Source organism: Cricetulus griseus, chromosome 2 (genome assembly GCF_003668045.3).
Source record: "Cricetulus griseus strain 17A/GY chromosome 2, alternate assembly CriGri-PICRH-1.0, whole genome shotgun sequence".
NCBI classification, from domain to species: Eukaryota; Metazoa; Chordata; class Mammalia; order Rodentia; family Cricetidae; genus Cricetulus; species Cricetulus griseus.
Genome location: NC_048595.1, coordinates 202,069,398 through 202,096,305, shown reverse-complemented (window position 1 = coordinate 202,096,305; position 26,908 = coordinate 202,069,398). Strand labels below are relative to the sequence as shown.

The 26,908-nt window shown below is 42.8% G+C and overlaps 1 protein-coding gene across 6 annotated transcripts in view; it reads right to left on the bottom strand.

The window, feature by feature from the left end:
* The window catches only part of Sil1 (SIL1 nucleotide exchange factor), a 237,493-nt gene that overhangs the window by 155,952 nt on the left and 54,633 nt on the right, over positions 1–26,908 (bottom strand). For all 6 annotated transcript variants that reach the window (XM_027400747.2, XM_035440197.1, XM_027400746.2 and 3 more), the window contains one exon: positions 18,561–18,674. In XM_027400747.2, coding sequence (XP_027256548.1) covers positions 18,561–18,665 — 105 coding nt within the window. In that variant the 5' untranslated portion in view covers positions 18,666–18,674. The remainder of the gene's footprint in view (positions 1–18,560; positions 18,675–26,908) is intronic.

The window sequence follows — 26,908 nt, the reverse complement described above, 5'->3', positions numbered from 1 at the left end:
AAAGAAAATCAGACAATAGGTATGATACACATTACACATCTGTAATCATATTACCTGAAAGGTGAAGGCAAGATCAGGAACATTCAAGCCCAGCCTCAGTTATATACACAAGTGCAAGGCCAGTGTGCACTCTATAAGACCCTGCTAATGGGAATAGGAAGAAGAGTAAGCAGAGAGAATAGTAGGTAGAGAGAAGAAATAAGAGACAGAGGAAGAGAGAGAGAATATGAATTAGGAGCGGGATAACAGATGTGTTTGTGAGACTACAGAAGACAGCCTGTCAGGAGGATGTGGCCATCCAGGATTGCCAAATGCCAAGTCCCCAGAGGCAGGTACTGGGTCCACTGTACACCCAAGACCTAGCACCCAAGATTTAGTTCATTAACCACTGAGGAAGTGAATGAATGAATGACACTTCAGAGGCAGGTGTGACTATGGGGCCTTAGAATAAGGCAATTCCCAATCCCTGAGTCTTCTGCAGACAGGTAGCAAGCAGTACCATATTCTAGAATATGACTACTTTATCTGCTAAGTACCCAGAACCTATGTATACTCTAGGACCAGGCCATGCTAGCCAGCCCCTGGCCAAAAGTGCTAGCTAGGTGACAGGATTAGAGAGATACTAATAAAAATTTCCTTTATAGATCAAATGCTTCCAGGAGCCTGGCAGGAATGGATATAGATGAGTGAGGTAGGCCAGATGGACACAACAGGGAGCACTAGGCCGGTGAAGCACAGCCCCCCCACCCCCCACTGCCGCTTTCACTAAGGCAGCTGCCACTCCTCTGTCTACCCCTGGTACACAACTTGAACACAAACAGAAATCTGGGCTTTTATGAATGCTCATTCTTAGAATGCCAAAAAGACCAAACACCTAAGCTTTAAATTGCAATTTTGCTTTAGTGTACCACAAGGTAATTCCTGGGTGTGTGACAGTAGCAGGAGAATAATTCTGAAGCTATAGAAGCAAGAAGTCCTTTGTTGTATGACAGACTTTTCATAGAGAGATACAACACACAGGTCTACTCATGCCAGTTAAGAAACCTAGGATAGACCAAAGTAATGACAGCATTGTTAGGAATAAAGTGCAAGGGGAACCTTGGCAGATTCCATGGCAGGTGAGGATGGTGACCGAGGTGGAGGGACAAACATGCCAGGCAGACAGAGCTTAGTGAGAAGTTTTATTAGAAGGGGGAGGGAAGAGAGGAGGAAAGAGAAAAGAGGGAAAGAGACACAGAGACAGAGAGAGGACAGAAGAGGAGAGGGAGACAGGAAAAGTCCTGTCTGCCCCAGGGAAACCGTGGGGAAAGAGAGCAGGAAAGAGAGAGGGAAAGAGAACATTTTTAAGTGGACAAGGTCTTTCTTTTAAAGGGGTTCTTTGCACCTGCATTCAAACTAGTATTCATGGAACCCTGGGTTGACCCGAGTACTGCCTGAGAGCATTCTGCCAAGTGACGGGCAGGCCAGCATAATGCCTGAATCCTTATAGGCATCAAAGTTTAGTTTGGTGAACCAATGAGGTTTTTTGCTGAGGTTAGTAACAGGAGTATTGGTGAGGAATTACTCCAAGGACTGGGGGTAACTCAGAAGCAGCTACATCACCAGAAATCCCACACCAACAAGGGTGCCCACTCCTGCAAAATCTGCAGCCCTGGTGCTCTCAACACAGCTTATATGCAGCTCTACAGCCTTAGTTTCTTTGTGCAGTTTGGCTGATCAGTCTCCAGTCACACCCACCCCTGAACTGCTCACTCCCTTTTATATTAAAGGTTTTTATTCTTCCTAGATGTGTGATCTTCTGGTTACCTCCTGTCTACCACCTGAAGTTCCCCAGTCCCCCGTGCCCTCTGGGCAAATGTTACAACTTGGAGGGAATGGCCTAATGTGGAGGAATATGCCACTTAACACCCTTCAAAGTCCAGGCAGGGCTGGTAGTGTTCATGCTGATGATTAGGAGACAGAAAAGCTGCTTTTTCTGATTTCATTAACAAAGTTAACAGATCAGTTTAGCCAACTCAGCCCTGGAAGCAGAATGACAACCAGCACTCAGCAAAGGGCTAGTTAAGCTCTATAGTCCTGTCATCATCCTGCAGCCCCAAGAAACAACTAGGCTGTGCATCCTCAGAATCTCTGGCTACTGAGGCCCTGAGAAGCACAGGGACAACCTACCTCAGGCAAGTGGTCCTTTGAAGCACTGTTAGTAACAAAACCTTTGGTCACACATACGAATACTGGTTCTGGGCCACTGGTACAACCCAGCCCCTGTGGACTGCTCAGACAAGCAGTCCTTGCAAATAGATGGGAATTATGGTTCTGCTGCCATGTTTCATATGTGCAGGCCCTCTAGAGTACCGAACTCTCATATGACTAGCACAAACTGACAGGCATTCCACACCCACAAGTAAATATGCTACACCAGAGCTGCTAGCAAATCCACCTAAGAGAATTTAGGTGCATTACAACTCCTGCAGCCTAGGCTACAAACACACCATGGACAACACCTATATTGATTATAGTTGAAGAAGCTACATGTACTAAACTACTCATCTAGAACCAAAGTCAACGCAACCTATCTGGTTGGTATCCCGGCACTCACATATCCGTGATCTCGGCATTCAGGACACTGCAGTAGGAGAATCTCATGGGAAGCTCCTAGCTCCAAATATTAAGATGTGAGTATAGAAGTAACCACAGAAACCAGGAAACTATAAAGGTACCATGAGAAGGGGGTGGTTTGAGAGGGGAAAAGCAACATTCAGATGATATGAAGGAGGAGATGGGAAAAATGGAGAGGGGCGCTGGAACTGGGGAGGGAGGGTGACCAATCAAATAACACCAAGGTTGTTTGATAAAGGCTGACAGTGTTTCCCAGTTTTTGTCAGACTACCTGACAAAAACCCCAGTGCCAGGCATGGGAACACTCCAAGTTGTTAGTCAGGACTTGAGTCCAAGTGACTACCAAAATAATATGGCTGTTGCTGTTGTCCTTTGCTATCTCTCATGGGTTGGAGGTAGTAAGTCCCTATTGCTGAAGATACCACATTTTTAGGACACAGAGCTTGGATAATTTGAGCTGGATGTAACATAAAAGCCTCCTATCTGTGGTATAGCGAAAACTCTATGCAAGTTGCCAAGGGGGAAGTAAATATGAAAAGATAACACAGTATATTTAGGTATAGGAGTTTATTCAACTGTAAAGAAGAACAAAATTTCATTATTCATAATATTAGCAGGAAAACACATTGTTGGCAGGTAAACAGATAGAGCTAGAGATCATCACCTTAAGCCAGATAAGACAGACTAAGAATGACAAATATCCAAGGGGCAGGAGCAGGGGGAGATAAAAGTAGAAAAAGGATGGGGCTGGAGAGATGGCTCAGAGGTTAAGAGTGCTGGCTGCTCTTCCAGGGGTCCTGAGTTCAATTCCCAGCAACCACATGGTGGTTCACAACCATCCGTAATGAGATCTGGTGCCCTCTTCTGGTGTGCATATATACATGGAAGCAGACTGTTGTGTACATAATAAATAAATAAAATCTTTAAAAAAAAAAGTAGAAAAAGGACTGTGAGGGGGAGGTGTAACATGAAAAATAAAAGACCCAGAGACCGATATTGGAGTTCAAACTTCAAGTAGAAGATCAGAAAAGCAAACCAGATGGCCACTAGTTTCTTACCTCTACCTCAGGCTGAATGGGCTGCTCCTGTCTCCACAAGCTCTCACCAAGCCTTAGACTGTAACCTTTCCTCAGTGTGGCTGGAAAATGAATCCTCCTATTGAATCCAGATACTGACTTATATACCTCTCATGAGTCCTGGGATTAAAGGTGTGAGATATAATTCTCTTTTAGATTGATTCACTCTTGTGTCGATCTGTATGGCCTGGAACTCAGAGAGATGCATCTATTTCTTAATCCTGAGTCCTGGGATTAAAGGTGTGTATGTACCACCACCTCCTAACTTCTGGCTGCTAGAATTAAAGGTATATGCCTGGCTTCTATGGCTTGTGGCTGACTTTGCTTTTCTGAATCCTCAGTCAAGCTTTAATAAATCATAAATAATATATCACTATAGGGAGGAATAGTTCTAAAGGGGAGAACAAAGAGTAATGGAATGCATGTAACATGAAAGCAGGAGAAGAAACGATTTGGTAAAAAAGAATACCAACAAAAAGTGGAGAAAGGGAAGAGCATATGGGGTCCAAATAAAACTAAAACAGAGTATGTGTATGAAAATGCCAAAATGAAACCCATTAATTTGCTAACTAAGAAACATTAATTTCAAAATCTACCACAAACATGAAGAACCATGAGTATAAATGGATGAAATTCCCCAGCTAAAAATATACAAACAGGTTGAATGGAGTTACAAGATAAAACCCAATGGTATGCTGCCTACAAGAAACTCATTCCACCAGTAAAGTGGACATAGACTGAAAGTGGAGAGATGGAGGAAAAAAATTATGCAAGCAGGAAAGAAATAAATGAGCAAGAGTAACTACACAGGTATTGGATAAAATAAATCAAACACTTTGGAAATACCCAACTGTACAAAGGAGGCTCTGCTTGCACATAATTGCACATAATCATAGGGACTTTAACACCTTCCTTTGTCAAAGGAGAGATAATAGGCAATCAATAAAGAATCACTGTAGTTGAATTATACTGTAGGCCAAATAAATTAACAGATAATTACAGGACATTTCATCTAACAGCTTCAGAATATACATTTTTCTTCTCAAGAAACATGGAGTTTTACTCAGGATAGATTATGTGTTAGGCAGTAATTCTAAAAAACAATGATACAAAAAACCTGGGGGGCTGGAGAGATGGCTCAGAGGTTAAGAGCACTGACTGCTCTTCCAGAGGTCCTGAGTTCAATTCCCAGCAACCACATGGTGGTTTACAACCATCCGTTATGAGATCTGGTGCCCTCTTCTGGTGTGCAGATATACATGGAAGCAGAATGTTGTATACATAATAAATAAATAAAATCTTTAAAAAAAAAAAAAAACTAAAACCTGAGAGCAGGGCAGTGGTGGCTCACGCCTTTAATCCCAGCACTCGGGAGGCAGAGGCAGGAGGATCTCTGTGAGTTCAAGGCCAGCCTGGTCTACAAAACTACCCAGAGAAACCCTATCTCAAAAAACAAAACAATAAAACCTAAAACCTGAAATATCCTGCATTTTTTTCCTGCCTATAATTGAGTAAAACTAGAAATGAACAAGAGGGATTCTAAAAATTATATAAAAGGGGGCCACCAGGATGGCTCAGCAGGCAAATGCACTTGCCCTCAAGCATGACAATTTACAGTCAATCCCTGGTGTTGTGGAATAGTTGAAGATATGTTACATTAGTTTCTGCTGTGGAACATTTGTTTGTTTAATGATGCAAAGATGTGTTGCATATTTTATGTTGCATTTGTTTAACTCTGTGCAGCTGTACTTTGCTGGTCTAAAACACCTGATTGGTCTAATAAAGAGCTGAATGGCCAACAGCAAGGCAGGAGAAAGGAAGGCGGGGCTAGCAGGCAGAGAGTATAAATGGGAAGATCCTTTTCAAAGAAAACGGTGAGGGATTGAACAAAGGACAAGGAGATGCCACCAGGACCACCCAGGAACATAGCAAGACACCAAGTAATAAGTAAAGAAAGGTATATAGAAAGGTAAAAGCCACAGGGTGGTAGTGGCGCACTCCTTTAGTCCCAGAACTCAGGAGGCAGAGGCAGGTTTGAGGCCAGCCTGGTCTACAAGGAGAGTTCCAGGACAGGCTCTAAAGCTACACAGAGAAACCCTGTCTCAGAAAACAAGAGAGAGGTGGGGGAGGGGGAAGGAGAGAGAGAGAGAGAAAGAGAGAGAGAGAGAGAGAGAGAGAGAGAGAGAGAGAGAGAGATAAAAGACCAGAGGCAAAAGATAGATGGATAATTTAAGAAAAGCTGGCAAGAAACAAGCCAAGCTAAGGCTGGGCATTCATAAGAAAGAATAAGACTCCATGTGATTTATTTAGGAGCTAGGTAGGCCCTTCAAAGAGCCAAAGAGTGAAAAACAACCAGCTACACCCTGGGACTCACATGGTGGAGAGAAGTTGTTCTTTGCTGCAGCTTCGGGCAATGAAACACGGACCACCAAATTCAACAAACCCACATGGAGTTTATTGAGAATGGGAGCGAAAGAAGGGGTAGGTGCCAACCAATTGGGAGCAGAAAGGGGAAGAGGGACAGGCGGGAAGCGCTTAATTAAGAGGGAAAGGAATGGTTTAGATGAGGTTCAGTAGTTGGGGCCCTTGAAACTGGAGTCAAGTGACTGCCACTGGCCCAGCTTCGAGTGGCCCCAGCTCTGCATTGTTTCTGCATGAAGAGTCCTTATGCAGCCACTTAAGGCATGCACAAAGTAGCCATGCAACCATTGACAGCCTTTGAGCTGACAGCATAATGCCAGGATATCAACAAGGAGCACGAGAAGGAGTGATCACCCAGGGAAGGTCGCCCAAAGAGGCACAATTTCAGGGCCTGGAGAGAACCCAAAGATTAGAGAGGCCCTGCCACCAGGAAAAGTTGCATAGTCCCAGGAGAGGGCTGTCACAGAGTGACAGACAGGTGCTGAGGAGAACCCCCTGAGATGGGAGAAGGAGAGAAGTCAGGAGCAGGAACAGAGCCACGTTCTCCAGGACCTGGGGAGAGGGAGAATCCAGGATATCAACAGAACTGACTCTCACAAGTCACTGTAGACTCATACCATTGTAAGCTCACATATACATATACATATACATATACATATAGTGATTTATCATTTGACTTATGAAAGCTTGACTGAAAATTCAGAAAAGCAAAGTCACCCTCAAGCTACAGAGATCAAGCAGAGGTAGTACACACTTTTAATCCTAGGACTAAGGGTTAAGAGGTAGACAGATCTCTGTGAGACCAAAGCCCCCAGATCTACACAAGAGTGAATCAGTCTAAAAGAGAATTATAGCTCACACCTTTAATGCCAGCACTAGAGGGGTATAAAAGACAGGAGCAAGTAGTCAATGTGAGGCATTCATTCTCCAGCCACACTGAGGAGAGGTTATACAGTCTGAGGTTTGGTGAGAGCTCGTGGAGACAGGAGCAGTCCATTCAGCCCGAGGTAGAGGTAAGAGGCTAGTGGCCAGCTGCTTTGCTTTTCTGATATTCAGCTTCAAGTTTGAACCCAAATATCCATCTTTGGGTCGTGTGTGTGTGTGTGTGTGTGTGTGTGTGTGTGTGTGTGTGTGTGTGTGTGTGTGTGTGTTACACCTACATATAGTAAATAAATATGATAAAATTTTAATAAGAAAGTATACAAATACATAGGAGGCGATTAATATTCTTTTAAATGACTTTTTAAGTCAGATATTGAGCCAAGTGTAGTGATGAACAGGTACCTGTAATCGTCAGGGTCAGGAGGGTCAGTACACCAAGATCCTCCTCAACTACACAGTGATTCCAAGGCTACTGGAAAACCTAGGTCAAAAAACTAAGTAACAAAACTTCTGGAAACAAACTGAAACCAAACCATGACATATCAAAACCTTGTGACAGAATAGGCAATACTGAAAGGTTTATAGCAACACCTGCTCACATTTAAAAAAGACTTCCAACAATGTAACAGTCAATTCAAGGGACTAGAAGAAACCATAGGCAGTAAAATGTAGGGAAAACAAGAACAGAGCAAAGATACTTTTTTTTTTTCTTTTACTGTCTGTATCAGTAAGAAGAGTTGTGGTTGGTTTTATGAGACTTAATCTCATGTAGCCCAAGCTGGTGGTGAACTCACTATGAAGACAAGGCTGGATTTGAACTCCTGATCCTCCACTATGCCTGTTGTAATTTAAGAAAAGCAGTGCTTGAGAGAAAGATGCCATGAGACAGGGTTCAAGCAGAGGTTTTCTTGGTTTTTGTTGTTGTTGTTGTTTTGTTGTTGTCTTTTAATTAGGGGAAAGGGATCATAGGAAGGGGAGTGGGGAGGCCAGCCTCTGGGGCAGGAGCAGCAGGAGGGGGGAGAGGTGGGAACAGACAGAGAAATGGGGGATGGGAGGTGGGCGGGGCCCTTTTAAAAGGGAACCTAGTGAATATGCACAGGTGGTGCTCTTAGCAGCTGCAGCTGAGGGTGTATCCTGTCAGGACCCCAAGGACAGGACAGTACAGATGCCTGAATACTAACAATGCCCAGCTGTGGAGAGTTGGCATTATAAGATGAAACAGACAGAACATCAGCTAGACTAATCACAAATTTATGGTTTGATCTTAAGTTTCCTCCGAAAGCTCATGTCTTCAACAAGTTTTCACTAGCTCATCGTCAAGCTGTTTTGGGGGCTCAGGAACCTTTATGAGATGAGGTTTCTACTAAAATAAACAGGTCACTAGGAAAAGGCCTCTGGAGACTATAGATTCTGGTTGCCATCCCTACTCCCTTTCCACTTCCTGGTACAATGTCAACAGCCCCCACTGCATGCTCCTGTCACCATAGTCACTCCACAAGGCCATCCCTATCATAATGGATCCAAAGTCCCTGGAATCATCATTCAAAATACAATTTCCTCCTACAGTTTTCTTCATTTTCTCTATCAGATAACTTGTACACAGCAAATATAATTAATACAATGAGAAAAGAGACAAAATGAGAGGTTAAACAAGTGTGTTTACAACACACTACCACAGAAATATAAGTATTATTATGCACAACTAAATACTAAAAATTAGAGACTCTAGAAGAAATGGATCAATTTCTAGACACACAACCTATGAATCTGAACACGACATAGAAAGTGAATAGACCAACAAAAAACAATGACACTGGATCAGTACTATAAACTCGAACATCAAAAACAAGTGTAGGATCAGAAAGCTCCACAGTGTAGGTTACCAAACCTTCAACAAACTAAAACCAGTTATCAAACTATTCCAAAGAACTGTCTGGTTCAGAATCATTCCAAACTACGAGGCCAGCATTATTTTAAATATCAAAACTTGATAAAAACACAACAGTCCTATGAAACTAGAGATCAACATATATGAGGACATAAATGCAGAAATTCTTAACAAAATGATGGCAAATTAAACACAAGAGTCTCTCAAAAATGAAACAAAAACAATAGCATATTAAAAAAAAAACAAACAAAACAAAACCCAGGCTGGAGAGATGGCTCAGACTTTTAACAAAACCTACATGGCTGTTGGGATTGCTCATCAAGTAAAACACTTGCCCCACAGCCTGATAACCTGAGTTAGATCCCCAGATCCCACAGTGGAAGAGGAAAATGATTTCCCAGAGGATTACCAAGTAAGATTTATTCCACAGGTGCAAACATGGCTAAACACACATAAATCAATAAACATAATTAATCACAACAAAACTGAAGATAAAAACTGCATGAGCATCTAAACAGATATAGAACAAGCATTTACTAATAATATTCAGTGATGCTTATGATTCAAAAAACTAAAAAAACCGCCGGGCCTTGGTGGCACATGCCTTTAATCCCAGCGCTGGGGAGGCAGGGGCAGGTGGATCTCTGTGAGGCCAGCCTGGTCTCCAGAGTGAGTTCTAGGACAGCCTCCAAAACAATACAGAGAAACCCTGTCTCGAGAAAAACAAACAAACAAACAAACAAAAAAACTAGCTGTAGAAGGAGCAGATTTCCTCACAGTAAACATCCAGTTAATAGCATGCTACAGCAGAAAGCTGGAATTGTTTCCTCTCAAATCTGGAACATAACAAGGATGAAGAAAAATAAAGAACAACAAACCAAGAAAAAGGTCAAATTACCCCTGTTTGCAAATGACATGATTTTCTATGTAAGAAAACTTAATAGCATCACACACACGAGCACACACACACCACTAGAACTGAGAAGCAAATTCAATAAAGTTACAGGATATGAAGTCAATATACAAAAACCCCTTTTATATATCAACAACAAAGAAATCCTATTCATAATAGAATAATAAAGAGAGAGAGGTGGGGGGAATAAACTTAGCCAAGGAAGTAGAGTCTCTACAATGAAGATTATAAATACCAATAAAAGAAATTGAACCTCCCCTCCCAGGAAAATGGAAAGTCATCTTATAATCATGGATCGAACTTATTAATGTCAAAATGTCTACAGTACCCAAAGTGATCTACAGAGCTGATACAGTTTTACAGAATTAGTTTTTAAAAAAAGACTGCTAAAATTTGGGCTGGCTGGCTGGCTCCAGCAGGTTAGCATGTTTGTCACAAAGGCTTACAAAGGAACTCAATCCCCAGGACTCAAACGGTAGAGGGAATTGGCTCCCAAAAGTATTCCACTGACTTCCACACATCATGAAACACACATAGCCTCACAAAACAAATAAATGGGGGGGGAAATTAATTGCAAAAATTTGTGTGGAACTTAGCTGTGGTGGTACACACCATTAATCTCAGCACTTGGGAGGCAGAGGCCAGTGGCTATCTGGTTGTGAAGCCAGCCTGATATACAGAGTGAGTTCCAAGGCAGAGAGAACTAAACAGAGAAATCCTGTCTCAAAAAACAAAACACAAGCAAGCAAGGAACAACAAAAAACAATTAGCACAATCCTGTGTTGTGGGATATTTTGATCACACTATGACACTCCAGATTAAGATAACAATAAAGTTTATCTTGAATCCAGGGCAGAACCTGCTCTAGCTGACTAGAATTAGCCATTGTGAGGCCAGCAATTTGGATGGAGAGGATACACAGGAAGGAAAGGGTGGGGACTAGCATTGAGCTTACTTTTGGTTCTGGGACAAGGGAAGAGAAGGGTCTCTTGAGGTGTCTCCATCCAAACAGCAAGGTCAGCTAGTTGATTCTCAACCTCAGCAGATTTTTTTCCCCAGATTTTGACTCCCAAGTCTTATTGAGAAACAGAATGATAGACTTAATTTAAACCTACATATCATGGCCACAGCGGAGCCCCGGGCAATGATCAGAAGCCCCACCAGGCTGCAGCCTGCATGGGCAGCAGGGCACTGACTGTAGGGCCCTGGGGCAGCAAATAATAATTAAAATATCAGTAGATTCATATGCAGCCACTAAAATGACAGAAAAACATCAATCCTGAGCAAAAAATACCCCCAAAACTGGTGAGGGCTGGGATGTATCTCAGTTAACAGTGATTACCTAGAATGCAGGGGTGGTCTGGATTCAATCCCTATCACCACATACATTGGATGTGGTGGTACACACCTGTAATCCCAGCACTAATGAGGTAGAGGCAGGAAGACCAAAAATTCAAGGTTATCCTCAGCTAGATAACGAGTTAAAAAAAAAAAAAAAACCAGCCAGGCTACAGGAGAGCTCACTAAAAAGGGGAGAGGAAAGGGAAGGGAAAGAGAGAGAAGGAGGGAGAGAGGGAAGGAGGGAGGAAGGGAGGGAAGAAGGGAGGGAAGAAGGAAGGAGACTAAACTCCAAAGAAACCATAAACAAAACCACAGGAGAAATGCATTAAACACTGATCTGAGCAAAGGGATTTTGTATTTTATATGATCCCAAACCACAAAACTCTACTACTGATATTACATCAAACAGCTGCACCTCAGAACAGACAATTTCAAGAGCAGGAGAAATGGAGCCAGAAAGATACCCAGTTGTTAAAGCACTTGCAGCACAAAGCCTAATGATCTGAGTTTGACCCCTAGAACCCATACAAAGGACCACTGAGCTGTCCTCATACAAATAATAATAATAATAAAGATTAGAAAATTGAAAAATATTTGCAAGATTCTTAGCCACCAAGGGATTACTAACCAGAATTATGCAAGAAGACTAAACAAATCAATAGGAAGAAATTTTTTTAGAGAGCAAATGGGACTGGGATGTAATTCTATAGTAGGATACTTGGCTAGCATATAGGAGGTGTTAGCATCCAGGCACACCTTGGCCCCACCCCTTGGAGGCATGCAAACAGTACCCTGACTCTGTACACAGGTGCAAATGTCCCTTTAAGAGACAAACTCAGCCCACTCCTTGTCTCTCTTCCCGCCATTCCTCTGAAGAGGCAGACAGGTTTCTTGTCTCTCTCTCTCTCTCTCTCTCTTCTCTCCCCTTGCTCCAATCAAACTTCCCACATAAGTTCTGTCTGCATGGCTTATTTGTCCCTCACCTGCCAAGGTCCTACCCACACTGCATATCATAACAGGAGGACCCTAGGTTTCACCCCCAGCACTGAACACGAAGAAAAAAGGGAGAGGGGTGGTCCTGGAGTCACTGGGCTAAAGGTAGAGCTTAGAAACAGAGCACCTGCCTACTGCACACAAAGCCCTGGATAGACACAACTAACATGTCTATGAAAAAAACCTTCTGCATCAATGTGCTACTAAGAATGAGAATGACCACACAGACTCTTATGTTGGAATGCTTGGTCCCCAGTTGGTGTAGCATTAGGAGCTGTGGCATTGTTGCAGGAGGTATGTCACAAAGGGCAGGCTTTCAGTTTACCCAAATCAGTGTGTGTGTGAGTGTTCGTGTGCGTCTGTCTGTCTGTCTGTCTGTCTGTCTGTCTGTCTGTCTGTCTCTTTGGGGGTCTGAATATGTATGGCCCAGAGGTTCATACACTTGAGTGATTAGTCATCAGACTAAGGAAATGTGGCTTTGTTGGAGTCGATGTGACCTTGTTGGAGGAATGTGTTCACTGGGGTGATCTTGCTCTCTCTCTGCCTGCAGATCAGGATGTAGCTCCTAGCTATTGCTCCAGCTCCATGTATACCACCATCCTCTCACCATGGTGATAATGGCCTTAACTCTCTGAAACAGTAAGCCCCAGATTAAATGTTTTATAACAATTGCCATGGTCATGGTGTTTCTTCCCAGCAAAAGAATAGTGGCTAAGACATCTCTCTGTTCCCTCCCCCACCCCCTTGTGTGTCTGTCTGTCTGTCTGTCTGTCTGTCTGTCTGTCTGTCTGTGAATCAAGATCAACTGCTGCTCTATCGCCGTGCCTGCTTGCACACTGCCATGCTTCCTGCCATGATGGCCAAGGACTCTAACCCTCTGAAACTGTAAGCTCCCAAAAGACTCTTTTATAAATTGTCTTAGTCATTGTGTCTCCACAGAAACACCGGCAGCAGAGTACAAATCAAAACCACAACAAGTTGTCATTCTACTGAGTTAGAATGGCTGCTATGAAAAATACACATATGCTAAAGATTCTGGTGAGGATGTAGAAAGGGGGAATTTTTACACACTGTAGAAATATAAATTAGTGTCATCAATACAAAAAAAGTTAAGGGTTCTTCAGAAAAACTGGAAATAGAATTGACAAGAGATCTGTCAATCATACTACTGATCATGTACAGTGAGGAACTAAAATCAGTATGACAAAGAAGTAACTGCACTATTTGCAATCGCTAAGATACAGATCAACCCAGGTGGCCCATCAATGATCAACAGCAAAGAAGAGATGACACATATACAACAGGCAAGTCTTCAGCAGCATGGTGGGACCGACTGGAGCGCACTGCGCTAAGGGTTATTTCCTCTTTTATGTGGCATCCACTGGGAAGCAAACCCAAGGCTAGGCAAGTGCTCAACCATCAAACTACATCCCAAAACCACACAGAAAGACCACATGTTCTTAAATACATTAAAGACAGTTACTTTCATGATAGGGAACAAAGATGGACACTTGGGATGCAGAGATCATGAGTGGAGAAGAGCTGTTATATAGAAGTTCTAGCACACAGTAAGATAACTATGTTTGTAAGGATTCAGGCACTCGACGTCCTTATTCCCTAACCTGCCATGCCTAACTCCGCACCTTTTTAGTAATAAGTAAAGGTGGGAATGTAAGGATTCAGGCATTATGTTGGCCTGCCCCTGTCACCTGGCAGAACGCACTCAGGCAGTACTCTGGTCAGCCCAGGGTTCCATGAGTACTAGTTTGCACACAGGTGCGAAGGACCCCTTTAAAAGACAGACCCCTCCCCCACTTACACTCTCTCTCGATCCCCCCCACACCTTTAATAAACTCCCTGGTTAATGACTCTCTTGGTTCGTGTTCCATCGCACACGGAAATTTAAACAAAAGAACAAAAATGTTTCACAACAGTTACTGGATATTTCAAAATATGTTTTGAATGTTTGAGTCTGAATGTTCCTGACATGAAGAAGTGATAAACATTTCAGGTTAGAAATAAGGCAATCACATAATCTTGTCATTGCACATTGTATACATTTACCATACCTCATAAATGTGCATAATTACTTCATTGATAAGAACAAAATATATCCAAAGAAAGAAACAACATGCTTTAAGCCCTAGGGAGACTTAACATTTTCAACAATCCTTTTTGCTCAACATGTTTTTTACATCATCTCTTAGTATCTTTGAATCAGGTTTTAAGATACCTCCAATTTTAGTGGAAAATGATACAAAATTGGTGCTCTCATGTTCAACCTGTTCTCTCTGTTCACCAGATCTGACTCTGAGTGACTAGACATTTTCCCAGGTCATATCTGGCTATTCTCAAAGATCAAGGATTCAGAATCACAGAAAGCAGTAACATCAACATCCCACAGACTGGACAGTCATTCAAAGGGAGAATTCCAGAAGAGACTTGGTGGAGAAACAGCATCATCATGAGGATGGGTTTTAATGATCATGAGTTAGGCCCTGGCCAGAGACTTTCCAAGATTCAACTCACCTGAGCCCCTTGTGAAGCACAGACTACTCCCACTGTACAGACAGGTGAAATGTGTGGCCTGTTCATAATCATACTGCCCAGAGAAGCAGAGGAAATATTTAGTCCTGGCTCCAAAACCCATGTGTGAAATCAGACTCAAATGTCTTAATTGATGGTTGTACCTTCAATTCTAAGAAAATAAAGCTGGCACAGTGAGATCCTTTAATACATCTACCAGCACATCCTTCTTCCCAAGTAAAGATGTTCATGAGCCAGGTGAGACAACCACAGTTCTAGAGGAAAAAAACAAGCCCAACAGTGTCCTAACTAAGAGAGAAGCAAAGAGTTGAGAGAGGCAGGCTGCCCTTGGTCAACTCTAAAGTAAATCTCGTGTGTCCTCTGCACTCGAAGCTGGCTTCTCAAGGCTCCTTTCCATGCTAGATTGTAACACTCTCCTCCTTACCAAAGATCAATGTACTCTCAACTAACTAGCAAGAAATGCCAGAAAAGGTGCTAGCTGACAAACAGCTTACCAAACCACACTTTGTGGATGAGTATGATAGTCTTAAAAGGCACACCTTTAATCCCAGCACTCAGGAGGCAAAGGCAGGAGGATCTCTCTGAGTTGCAGGTCAGCCTGGCCTACAGAGCTAGTTCCAGGAGAGCCAGGGCTGTTACACAGAGAAACCCTGTCTTGAAAAAAAAAGGGGGGAGTGGGCTGGAGAGATGGCTCAGCAGTTAAGAGCACCGGCTGCTCTTCCAGAGGTCCTGAGTTCAATTCCCAGCAACCACAAGGTGGCTCACAACCATCTGTAATGAGATCCGGTGCCCCCTTCTGGCCTGCAGGCATACATGCAGGTACATGCAACAGGACACTGTATACATAATAAATAAATAAGTCTTTAAAAAAGAAAAAAATGCTGCATCTGGTTGTGATCAAACATTCCACAAAGGAATCCATGTCTGCAGAGACTAATGGGATGATTAGAATTTCAGTGCTGTGGTGAGGTTGGAATGTCCAGGTCCAGAGGCTAATGACCCTATCTTGGGCTAGTTCTAGCCCTCTACAACAGCCATGCCTTGCTCCCCACCCTGCACCCCCACACATCAGAACTAACATCCTGTGACAATAGATAAAAAACCTTTTAGAATCTATTGATTAGCAGACAACTCACCCCCACACATCAGAACTAACATCCTGTGACAATAGATAAAAACCTTTTAGAATCTATTGATTAGCAGGCAACTAACTAGTTTCTACCAGTCTAAAAAAGCTATGAGTGTCAGCAGATAGCATCTTGAGGCTGTAAGATTTACACATTTCAATGCAACTTCATCTCTGATAAACCCACCAATATATTTTAAACTTGCCTTGATTTATGACCTATAAAAACTTTGTGAAACTGATTCCATGTTGGAACATAGAATTTTAGGTAACCTAAATCTGTGTTCCCAGGCCATGGTCATTCAAAATGGTTCCCAAATAAACTATATCTTAATCCCTTTAAGATGAGAGCTGTGATTTTTGTCAACACCATGACATAGAAAGACTTCTATGGTAACATATTAGGACCCTGCTTGAAAAATTAACCTGGAGCATACATTCCCATACTAAAAATAATATCCAGTGTTTATTGACCATACTGTGCTAGTGCCAATGCTAAATACTTATCTATTTAACCACATTTAATCTACAATAAGTTTTTGAAAAACAGATAGCAACCAGTCTCTAAAATGAGGAATGGTCACACTGTCAATGAGACAGACAAAAGGGAACATAAGGCCTTGAGCTCTGTTCACTAAGCTCCACAACCTCCCCCACTCACTATCCATCTGTTTGGAAGACAGGTACCTCACAGCCACAGTGCTTCAGGCCTTATCCCCTCTTAAGATGTGGCACCCCAATTTAACACTTTTGGTTGTTGTAACAAAATACCCACTTAAGGAAGGATTCTGGCTAGTGTCTTAAAGGGGGTACAGTAGTCAGTACCCATCACGGAGGAAGGCATGCAGCAGGAGCTTAAGGTAGCTTGTTTTACTGCATCCTCAGTCAGGAAGCAGAGAGAGATGAATGCTAGTACAGTTTGCTTTTTCCTATCTATGTAGTCCAGGACCCCAACTCACAGAATAGTGTCACCAACAGCTTCTTACCTCAACTAACCCAATCTAGAAACTCTTTCACAGACATTTGTCTCCTGTCAAGGTGACAGTGAATATTAACTATCACACCAGAGATAATGTCGCCAGATCATACTGATACACAGATACCCTGTCCTGGGTAGGCATTAACTAGCACAAATGCCTTCAAACAGGACAATTCTAGGTCTTCAAGAACACTTGCTTGGACCCCAGGCTCTGAAGAAAGGATCATATGCACCTTGCTCCATTTAGGGTACTTTAGGATAATTTAGATTTTAAATGCCATCAGGGCAGCACTTTTACAGTGTGAGAGAAAAGATGCTTTAACTCCTACTGTCTTAGCACAAGATGAGAGAGTATGACAGACAGACACAGTAGCTTCTCCCAGTGAACATTTTTCTGAGACTAGACTCAATAGAGCTAATATAAATGGGCCAGAATAATTATGGTTATGAAAGCTCATCTATTATCCAAAAGAGACTTGCTAACACACAGTCCTTAAGTAAATTCATCAGCATGCTTTGTTAATTGTGCATCTGCCAAAGCTCTCAACAGGGAACACAGGGACCTCCTGAACTGTAAGTTGAGAAGAGGACACATTCCTGATCCCTCAAGACTACTGGGTGCCTTTCTGAACAATTTTATTACTAAGCTATGTCAGAGATAGCCCCAACATCATGCTGTAACTAGTCCTATCCCAAGGAATCCTGGGAGTCCATTCTCATTGTCCTTGAAAATCAAAAAAGAAAAAGGAAAGAAAGAAAACAGGGAGAGGCAGGCCAGCACCAACAGGATCTTAGTCATGGAACATTAAAAGCTCCAAAGGATTCATGATTCCTAACTGTACATTCTCTACTCCACAAAGGGGGCAAAGAAAGAAAGAAAACAAATGACTTCAGAGAGAAGGTGGAAGCTTGCCATGAGCCAGAGGTGAACCTTAGCTGAGCTGGATCCTTATTAAATTCATCACAATAGTCATTTGCACTTCAAGGGCCTTTCCAAAGCTGTGCCCAACATTTACTGAGAGCCCTGGGGGGCTGGAAAAGGTGGCCAGGGAGGGTAAAACTGTAGGGAAGGGAGATAGATACTTGGAGCTGGTGAAGGGCAGTCTACTGCTAGGACAACCCAGGAAAAAAAGAAAAAGGCCCTGCAGGAGCTTTAATGTGCTGCAGCCAGGCCAGGCTTCTGTGGACATTCTCCTCTACCAGTTACAACATTGCAGCTCTAAACAATGAGGTCCAGGTTAACCAAGAAAGGCCCAAAAGAACAAGAAAAGGAGACTGAGATCTGGACAGAAGAGGAAGCACAAAAACAAAGAAAGTAGAAGAAGCTGTCTATTTTGGGGCTGGTGTTCTCCTCCACTTTGCCATCTAGTTTCTTAGGATAATCCTGATCCCCTATCCCAACCCCAGCTCTTTCTCACATGGTTTATATGATTCTGACCCTCAGTCTCTTCCTTTTCAGAATACGAATAATTATAGTTGCCTACTTCATAGAGTTGCTAGGATGATTACATAAGAATACATACAAAGCATTTAATACAATTCTTGATGTGTGGAAGTGATTATTATTTTATTATCATCATTGTTACCACCATTTTCTCCCACAGAGAAACTGCCATGACCTTTAAACAGAGACTAAAGGAACCAGAAATGAGAAAAAAGGAGACCACACTTCCATAAAAAAGAAAACTCCAAATCTAGCTTGTCCCATAGTAGCCTTGGAGACCAGGCAGCTCCCTGGAGCCTACCCATATTACTCCAATGGATAGGAAGACACTTACTGAGTTCCGACAACTGAGGCAGAAAGTGAAGCAGGAAGTCACCAGCAACCCAAGCAGCAGTCCTAGAGGAGCCACTCTAGTTGAAGGCAGGTGCTGAGGAGCCATAATCAGGGCCTGAGGGGACAAGCACAGAAAACAAACGTCAGTGCCAGTTCCCCATCATCTTGACTCCACAAATGATGAACATTTCCTGCACAGAAGTGTAACAGGCCTTCCACCACTACCATAAATCTCTAAGCTCCCATCTCCTGTAACTCAAAGTGATATGCCCGGATTAGAAATGCATATGCTCTAACAGCACTGACCCTTCCTTCCTTCCTTATTAATAATAGTATTTGAGCTTGTGGAAAGTGTTGCTGGCTACAGTGAGAAGAAGAGGAAATTAACCATCTGTGCTACATGTGAACAGATACAGGACCAAGTCCATATAAATAACTGTAACCATCTTTTTTTAACCATACCCATTATCATGCTGATAACAATTAGCATCAATGTCCCATAACCTAGCAAAGCTCAACATTTCCAAGCCACAAAATCATAGTGTAAGTATTAGTAGATGGTAACAATTTTAAAACATAAGGGCTAAAAGACATCCTATATTCATGGACTGGAGAAAGTATTGTTAAGATGATAATCCTAACCAAAACAATACACAAATACAATGCAATTGCTATCAGACCCTATGGTATTTTCTGCAGAAATAGAGAAATTTATCTAAATTCATATGGAATAATAATGAGCACAGAAAGCCAACCATAAAAAAGGAAGAAAGAAGACTCATTTTGTTTTTTATCTGCAAACTTAATGCAAAGCTACAAGAACCCAAGGTGTGGTATGTGGTGATAGCTTGTTTGTACTCTAACAAATAAAGTTTTCCTGAAGATCAGAGGGCAGAGCTAGCCACTAGTTAACCATAGAGGTGTGGAGGTCTATACAGACAGACAGGAAGTGATATGGCTGGGTGGAGAGAGGAATATAAGGCAGGAGGAGACAGAAACTTGGTCTCTTTTGGCTGAGGGTTAGGGTTAGGGTTAGGCAAGGTTAAAGTTGGCTGTGACTTGCTCTCTTCTCCTCTTCTCTCTCTGATATGGACTTTTCACCAATATCTGACTGTGGGGTTTTATTATTAAGACTAATTAGAACTTGTGCTACAGTGGGATTAGCATGAAAACAGCCATACAGATTAATGAAATAGAAATAAGAGCATAGACATAATCACACATATGGTCAGTTTTCAAGAAAAGTATCAAAACTACTATTCATTTGGGAAGAACATGAATAAATCTCTTCAAGAAACAATGCTGGAACAACTCAATATCCATAAACAAAAGAATAAAGCTGGGCCCTTCCTTTATAGTATATACAAAGATTCACTCAAAATGAATCAGAACTAAAAGTAAAAAACTTTTTTTTTTTGAGACAGGGTTTCTCTGTGTAGCCCTGGCTGCTCCAGAACTCACTCTGTAGACCTGGCTGGCTCGAATTCACATCAAGGCAAGGTCCTATGTAACTTGGGCTGTCTGTAAGCTTACTACACTGCTGAAGTTGACACTGATCATTCCTGCCTCTGCCTTTCAAGTCCTGGGATTATAGGCATGCATGCACTTCCACATCTGGCAAAAAAAGGTAAAACTATGCAAAGAAAACACAGGTGCAATCTTTATGATGTTGGATTCTGGCAATGGTTCCTCAAAGGTGACACCAAATGAATAAGCAACAAAAAATATAAACTGGACAGCATCAAAATTAAAAAGCTTTGTATCTCAGAAGACTATATTATTATAAAAGTTGGTGATACAGCTAAGTTAAAAGCATTTGCTTAGTATGAATGAGGTCCTGGATTCAGTTCCTACCACCACACACATACCCTCTGAGTACACTGACATAGACATATACACAAAACCATTCAGCATGAAAAGACAACCTACATTATGAGAAAAAAATTCAAATCACTTAAATAATGAGAATTTAATGTCTAGAACAAGGCTTGGGATTTAGCTTAGTGGAAAATCACTTTTCTAGCATGCATGAAGCTCTGGGTTCAATTCCTACCACCACACACATACCCTCTGAGTACACTGACATAGACACATACACAAAACCATTCAGCATGAAAAGACAACCTACATTATGAGAAAAAAAATTCAAATCACTTAAATAATGAGAATTTAATGTCTAGAACAAGGCTTGGGATTTAGCTTAGTGGAAAATCACTTTTCTAGCATGCATGAAGCTCTGGGTTCAATTCCACCACATCAAAAGAATAAAAACAAAAGTCAGTCAAGGCACTTCCACCAAAGCCTGACTACCTGAGCTCAATTCCAGGACCCATGTGGTAGGAAAGAACCCACTTTCACAAGCTGTCCTCTGACCTCCACACACAAACCGTGGTATGTCACAATCATATGCACAAATAAATACAAATGTACATATTTTTATAAATAAAGTTCAGACTGTATAAAAAATATCTGAGTTTCAATAAAAGGACAGGGCAACCCACTTTTAAAATGGGCAGAGAGTGTAACTCAGCTAAAGTAGGCTTGCTTAGCATGCCTGGGGCTCTGAGATCAATCCTTGGTACTCTCCAAAATAATAATAATTAAAAGTTGAAAACAACAAGCTGGGCGGTGGTGGCACACACCTTTAATCTCAGCACTTGGGAGGCAGAGGCAGGCAGATCTCTGTGAGTTTGAGACCAGCCTGGTCTACAAGAGCTAGTTCCAGGATAGACTCAAAAAGCTACACAGAGAAACCCTGTCTCGAAAAACCAAAAAAAGAAAAAGAAAAAGAAGAAAGAAAGAAAAGAAAATTCAAAACAACTAAAATATGCATTTCTCAAAAAAGAAAGAAGGAAGCAAGGAAGGGAGGGAGGGAGGAAGGAGGGCAGGCACGCGCGTGCGCACACACACACGCGCATGCACACATGCACACACGTACAGATAGCCAATAGGAACATAAAAAAATCCTGAGTGTCATTAATCACTATGGAAATGAATATCACAGTCTCTTCATACCCAACAATGATGGATAAAATAACAAATATTGGTAAGGATTACATGAAGTCATCATAACTATTGATGAGAATGTAAAGCATCATCATCACTCTCTAACAGTTTGGTTTTTCAAAAGACATGTGGAGTTCAAGGACAACAGAGTTACATGGTGAGACCTTGTCTCAAAACAAAAAGTCTGTACTGCTCTTGCATAGGACTCAGTTTCAGTTCCCAACGCCCATGCCATGTGGCTAACAGTCACCTGTAACTCCAGTCCTGAAGAATCCAATACCATCTTCTGGACTCTTAAGCACCTACTCTTGTGTTCATAGACCCACACACTGACACATATGTACACGTGGTTAAAAACAAAATAAATCACAGACTCCAAAACTACACAACAAAACTATCTCAAAAAAACAAACAAACAAACAAACAAAAAAACCCAAGCAATGGTGGCGCACACCCTTAGTCCCAGCACTCGGGAGGCAGAGGTAGGTGGAACTCTTATGAGTTTGAGGCCAGTCTAGTCTACAAAGCTACACAGAGGAAACCCCTGTCTCAAAAAACAAACAACAACAACAACAAAAAAAAAATAGATACTACTGCAACACAAATAAATTGCATCAAGTGAAATAAGCCAGACACAAAAGGACATATATGATTCCACTTTCAACAAGTATCTAGAAATCAAGAAGAAAGAAAGTAGAATCCATATTCAGGGATTGAAGAATAGGGGGAATAGGGAATTAGTATTTAGTAGAAAGAGAGCTTCTGTTTGTAGAGTAGTAATAAAATTTGTAATAAAAGTTGGTCAGTAAACTAGAATAGACATCTATTTTACCCAAACTAGCACACAATCCAGAAGAGGCAGGACAAAAAACATTAAACAAGCACTACAAAAACTTCAGAAGAATTCAGAATGCATTAGCCCAGACTCTTGGAAAAGGTCTCATGCACAACCCTCAGCACTGATGCAACTCGGTAGTGGTGTAACTGAATCAATCACAGAGGAGTATTTCCAAATACACTTCTCTCTCCTATCCCTGACACACTCCACCTTGCTCCGATTCACTGGTCCTGTGACACTACTGCCCCAAGATGGACTCAAATCTCTGCCTGGACCCACTCTCAGAAGTCATTGCCCCTCTGGCCAGCCCATGTCTTCCTAGGGGCAGACAGAAACCTTCACTAAGGATATCTGCAGCCTTGAAAGTAAACAGCCCTGCTGGACCAACACTGTGCTAAAAAAGCACAGCCAAACGGAAAAGCAAAGGCTTAGGACTAAAAATAGCTGCTACACTCACCCAGCAGCAACAGCTTTTGCTTTCTGCCAGTCTCCCTCTCCATTTTTTATCACAAAATGGAACTGCTGAGTGCCACACAAGTTCCTCCCAGCATCCTGGCTTCCTGGGGACACCAATCACACTGAGAGACAGAGAATGAGTTCACATCAACTGCACTGTTCTGAGCAGGTGCCTGCCCATGTCCAGAGTGATGGAAAGAGGCCAGGCTGGCTCAGGATGAACAAGGGAAGGAGCTGCCACATTAAGAGAGGCTAGGGAGGCCCAGGGAGACAGGTCTCAAGAGGACACAGCCCTATAGCCTCCAAATGCCTTTTATCTTTCTTATCCCTGCAACCTTGACTTGAGAAGTAGGATAACGTGAAGGTCCTGGCATTATCAGGACCTAAAACAAAAGGAAATAGCCAGGCATGGTGGCTCACCTCTGTAATCGCGGCCATTGGAAGGCTCAGTCAGGAGAATCCCTACAAGCTCAAGGCTACTCTGCTGAACCACAGAGTGAGATGCTATCTTAAAAGAATGAAAGGAAGAAAGGAAGACAAGTAAAGAAAAAAGAACGAACATTAACCCCAAAGCCACACGCGTCTTTCCTCACGTGACAGTGTTCATGTGTGTATGCATGTACACATGCAGTCAGGTGCTCCCTTCCGACAGCCAGGGATAAATATGAGACCGGTTATGGGAAAGACAAATGAGAAGTCAAGAGCAAAATGACAAATGAACAAGAGGCCCAGAAGGGACTGAGGGACAGTGGGTCAGGGACAGCCAATGCACACACAGCAGTTCCCTCGTCACCGAGAGTCGGAAGGGGAATAGAGGGCAGAGAAAGGGCAGCTCCACAGGGCTCTCCCTCATCACCTCCATCTCCTATGCACACACTCATGCCAGCAGGAACATTTGTTGCCAATATAAAGGATGAGAGATCAATTGAAAAATGGATCCTTCATCTCCCTCAATAATCCCACAAGGACCACACTCCTGACCTACTTACTGCTTCCAATTGTTTTCCCACAAAGGACCCAAGGCATGGAGCTGGGAGTGGGCTGTTGGGAAGACTGAGAGAGATGTAGGTGAAGTGAGGTTAAGTCAAAGGAGTAAGTGTCCCAGGCTTTGCAGGGACACCCAGAGAACAAGCACAAACTGCAGCATGTAGCAGAGGTAAGTGTCTGTCCTTTAGGGCATGGCTTGCAGCCAAGTCACTTGGTTTTGGTAGAGCGAATGCCAGTAAAGCTTGCCATGAGCTTTGGCTGAAGCCGAGGGAGAGGAGGAAAGAGCAAGTGGAAGCAGCAAGTAGCTGCACTCTGCCAGGATGACCTGAGAACCACAAGCAGGGACCCAGGCAGCTGGGACCACAAAAGAGACCTTGAACATGAAGCCAAATTCATAGCATCCCACTAGGCCTGAAGAGAGTGCCCTGCCAAAGCACTTGCTGACCACAGTCCCGAGTTCACCTGCATGCCCTGCCAAACAAACCCTCCCATCATGCTTGGCCTTCACAGAGAACAGATCTGCAAACCTTACATGCATGGCCTCCATCCAACTTAAGCAGCACTAAGTCCAGGAACAGGGACTATGTCAAAGTCTCCCGGTAACTCTTAAATACCTTTGGGCTCTGGGACAAGGGAGATGAAATCAAGTGTTTGTGATGGCCATTTGTAGGCAGTGCCTCTACTGACACACAGAACAGGGGCTCTAGGCAATCTGTATTGTCAGTTTATGGTAGCCCAAAACAGATGTTTGGGCAACAGCTGAGGAGGGGCCTCCAAACTCCCTGGTGCCTCCCTGGAACCTCATGCTGCTTTGTCCTCCACTCATTCACACAGATTGGAGGAGAGGTCTGTGTGTGAACAAGGCAACCTCTGGAGGATGAAGAGATGGCTCAGAGGTTAAGAGCACTGACTGCTTTTCCAGAGGTCCTGAGTTCAATTCCCAGCAACCACATGGTGGCTCACAACCATCCGTTATGGTGCCCTCTACTAGTGGAAGCAGAATGTTGTATGCAAAATAAATAAAATATTTTTAAAAAATAAATAAAAATAAAAAAGACAACCTCTGGTAACTTTAGTCTGTTCTGAGGGAAGGAAGGTGACAAGAAACCAGTAAAGGGAGGACGAGGGGACTGCTGGGTCCCAGGCACGTTCTGACATGGCTGGCTAACACAAATAGACAGCGGCTGCCCCAAGTCTCAGGAACAGTGCACAGGGAGAACAAGAGAAGGCTGAAAATGTGAAAATGTCCAGGGCAAGGCAGGCCACATCAGCAGCCCACCTAGAGTCTCTGGAGCTTGGTCCTACCTACAGCATATAGATACATAATGTATTCCTCCATCTTCTAGAAAAAGCGAAAGGGCAAGAATTTCAAATTATATTTTATAAGAAGAAAACTAAAGAGACAAAAAGATTGGGTAGAAGGCACAGCACAATGATTTAGAGTCGGGCAGATATAGAAAGATCAGTTCTGACAAACTCCTAGCTACATGATATTAGACACAACTTTAGAAAGCCATCAGGATAGCCCAGTGGGTAAGGGTACTTGCTAGCAAGCCTGACGATTGGAGTTCAATCCTCAGAACCCACATGGCAGGAGAGGACTCCTGCAAATTGTCCTCTGACCTTCACACACATAATGTGGCATACATGCGCCCACACACATACAAAATAAATAAATAAATGTAATAAAAAATTTAAAGATAACTTTGCTAGGCTTTACTTTTCACCTATAGAATGGTCATAATAAGAGTTTCTACCTCTAAGAATGAACGGGAGATTAAATAAGTAATGAATGGGAAGTGTTTAGCATAGCACCTGATACTTAGTTATCCCTCCATCACTGGAAAAGTAATTACTATGGCCCCTGATTCCAGTCAGCAAAGGCAAGCCAGGAACCCCAGAGTCACATTCTAGAGCCCACACCACCAGGTTCCAAGATCCACACAACCTCCAGCTGATCCACAGGCTTTTGTTGAGTACCTGCTCCTGGGAGGTGAAGACAATAGATGTTAATAAAAAACCTCCACACCTGAATATGGCCAGTGCTGAGCTGAAATCCCAGGGCAGGCCCAACCCTCTCAGAGCTTTCTCAGCATACTAGCATGCGGAGAGCCAGGCGCCAGCACACAGAACTGCCAGCTGCAGAAACAGCTGTGAGACAATCCTGTGCTCTCAAACTGAAGGTTAGAGGATGAGCTCTTCCCACAGACACTCATTCATTATTATTTATGGGCCGTACAAACATGCACACACAGTCACTCACCTCTTCACAAACAGAAGCTAACCACCTAATTTAAGCAGACAAACATGAAACACAAAGAGGATACTGAAAGGACAGCCCTGACATAGAGGAGTGGCATACAAAGGCTTAAGAAAAAAGTGGAATATTAAAGAATAATTTGAAGGACAAGAGAACTAGGTTTGGAGTGGTCAAACAAATAGGCCTTTTCCCAAAATACAAACTAAGCAGAAAGTCAAGAAAGAGCACAACGCAGAGGCTTTGAATATCAAAAAAAAAATACGATTGCTAACTGTAGTCTACCCATTGGCCAGAGTGGACTCAGAACTGGCCAGTGCAAAGGCACTATATTTTCCCCAAGTAGAAAAGTCATCCCTAGGGCAAAGCAAATAGGAACTTCTCTCAAAGTCCAATGCAGCCAAGAGCTAACGTGAGAGGAGACTGTTGGAAGATACAAGTTTCCAGTGAACACAAGCCTGTTCCTTGCCAGAGAACCACAAGGCCAAAAGCCACTCTTGCAGTACTGAGAGACAGCCCATGAGGTCTTCCAACAGCAGCATAAGGGCAGACTTTTATTCTGCCAAAGAACACAGGAGCCAAGAGAGCTCTATGAGCCCACCAGGAACCAGAGCACTGGAAGGAGAGCAAAACAGCACGGAAAAGTGAATGAGCAATGAAGACGCATTCTCTTTTTTTTTGGGGGGGGTGTTTCAAGACAGGGTTTCTCTGTGGCTTTGGAGGCTGTCCTGAAACTAGCTCTTGTAGACCAGGCTAGTCTAGAACTCACAGAGATCCGCCTGTCTCTGTCTCCCGAGTGCTGGGA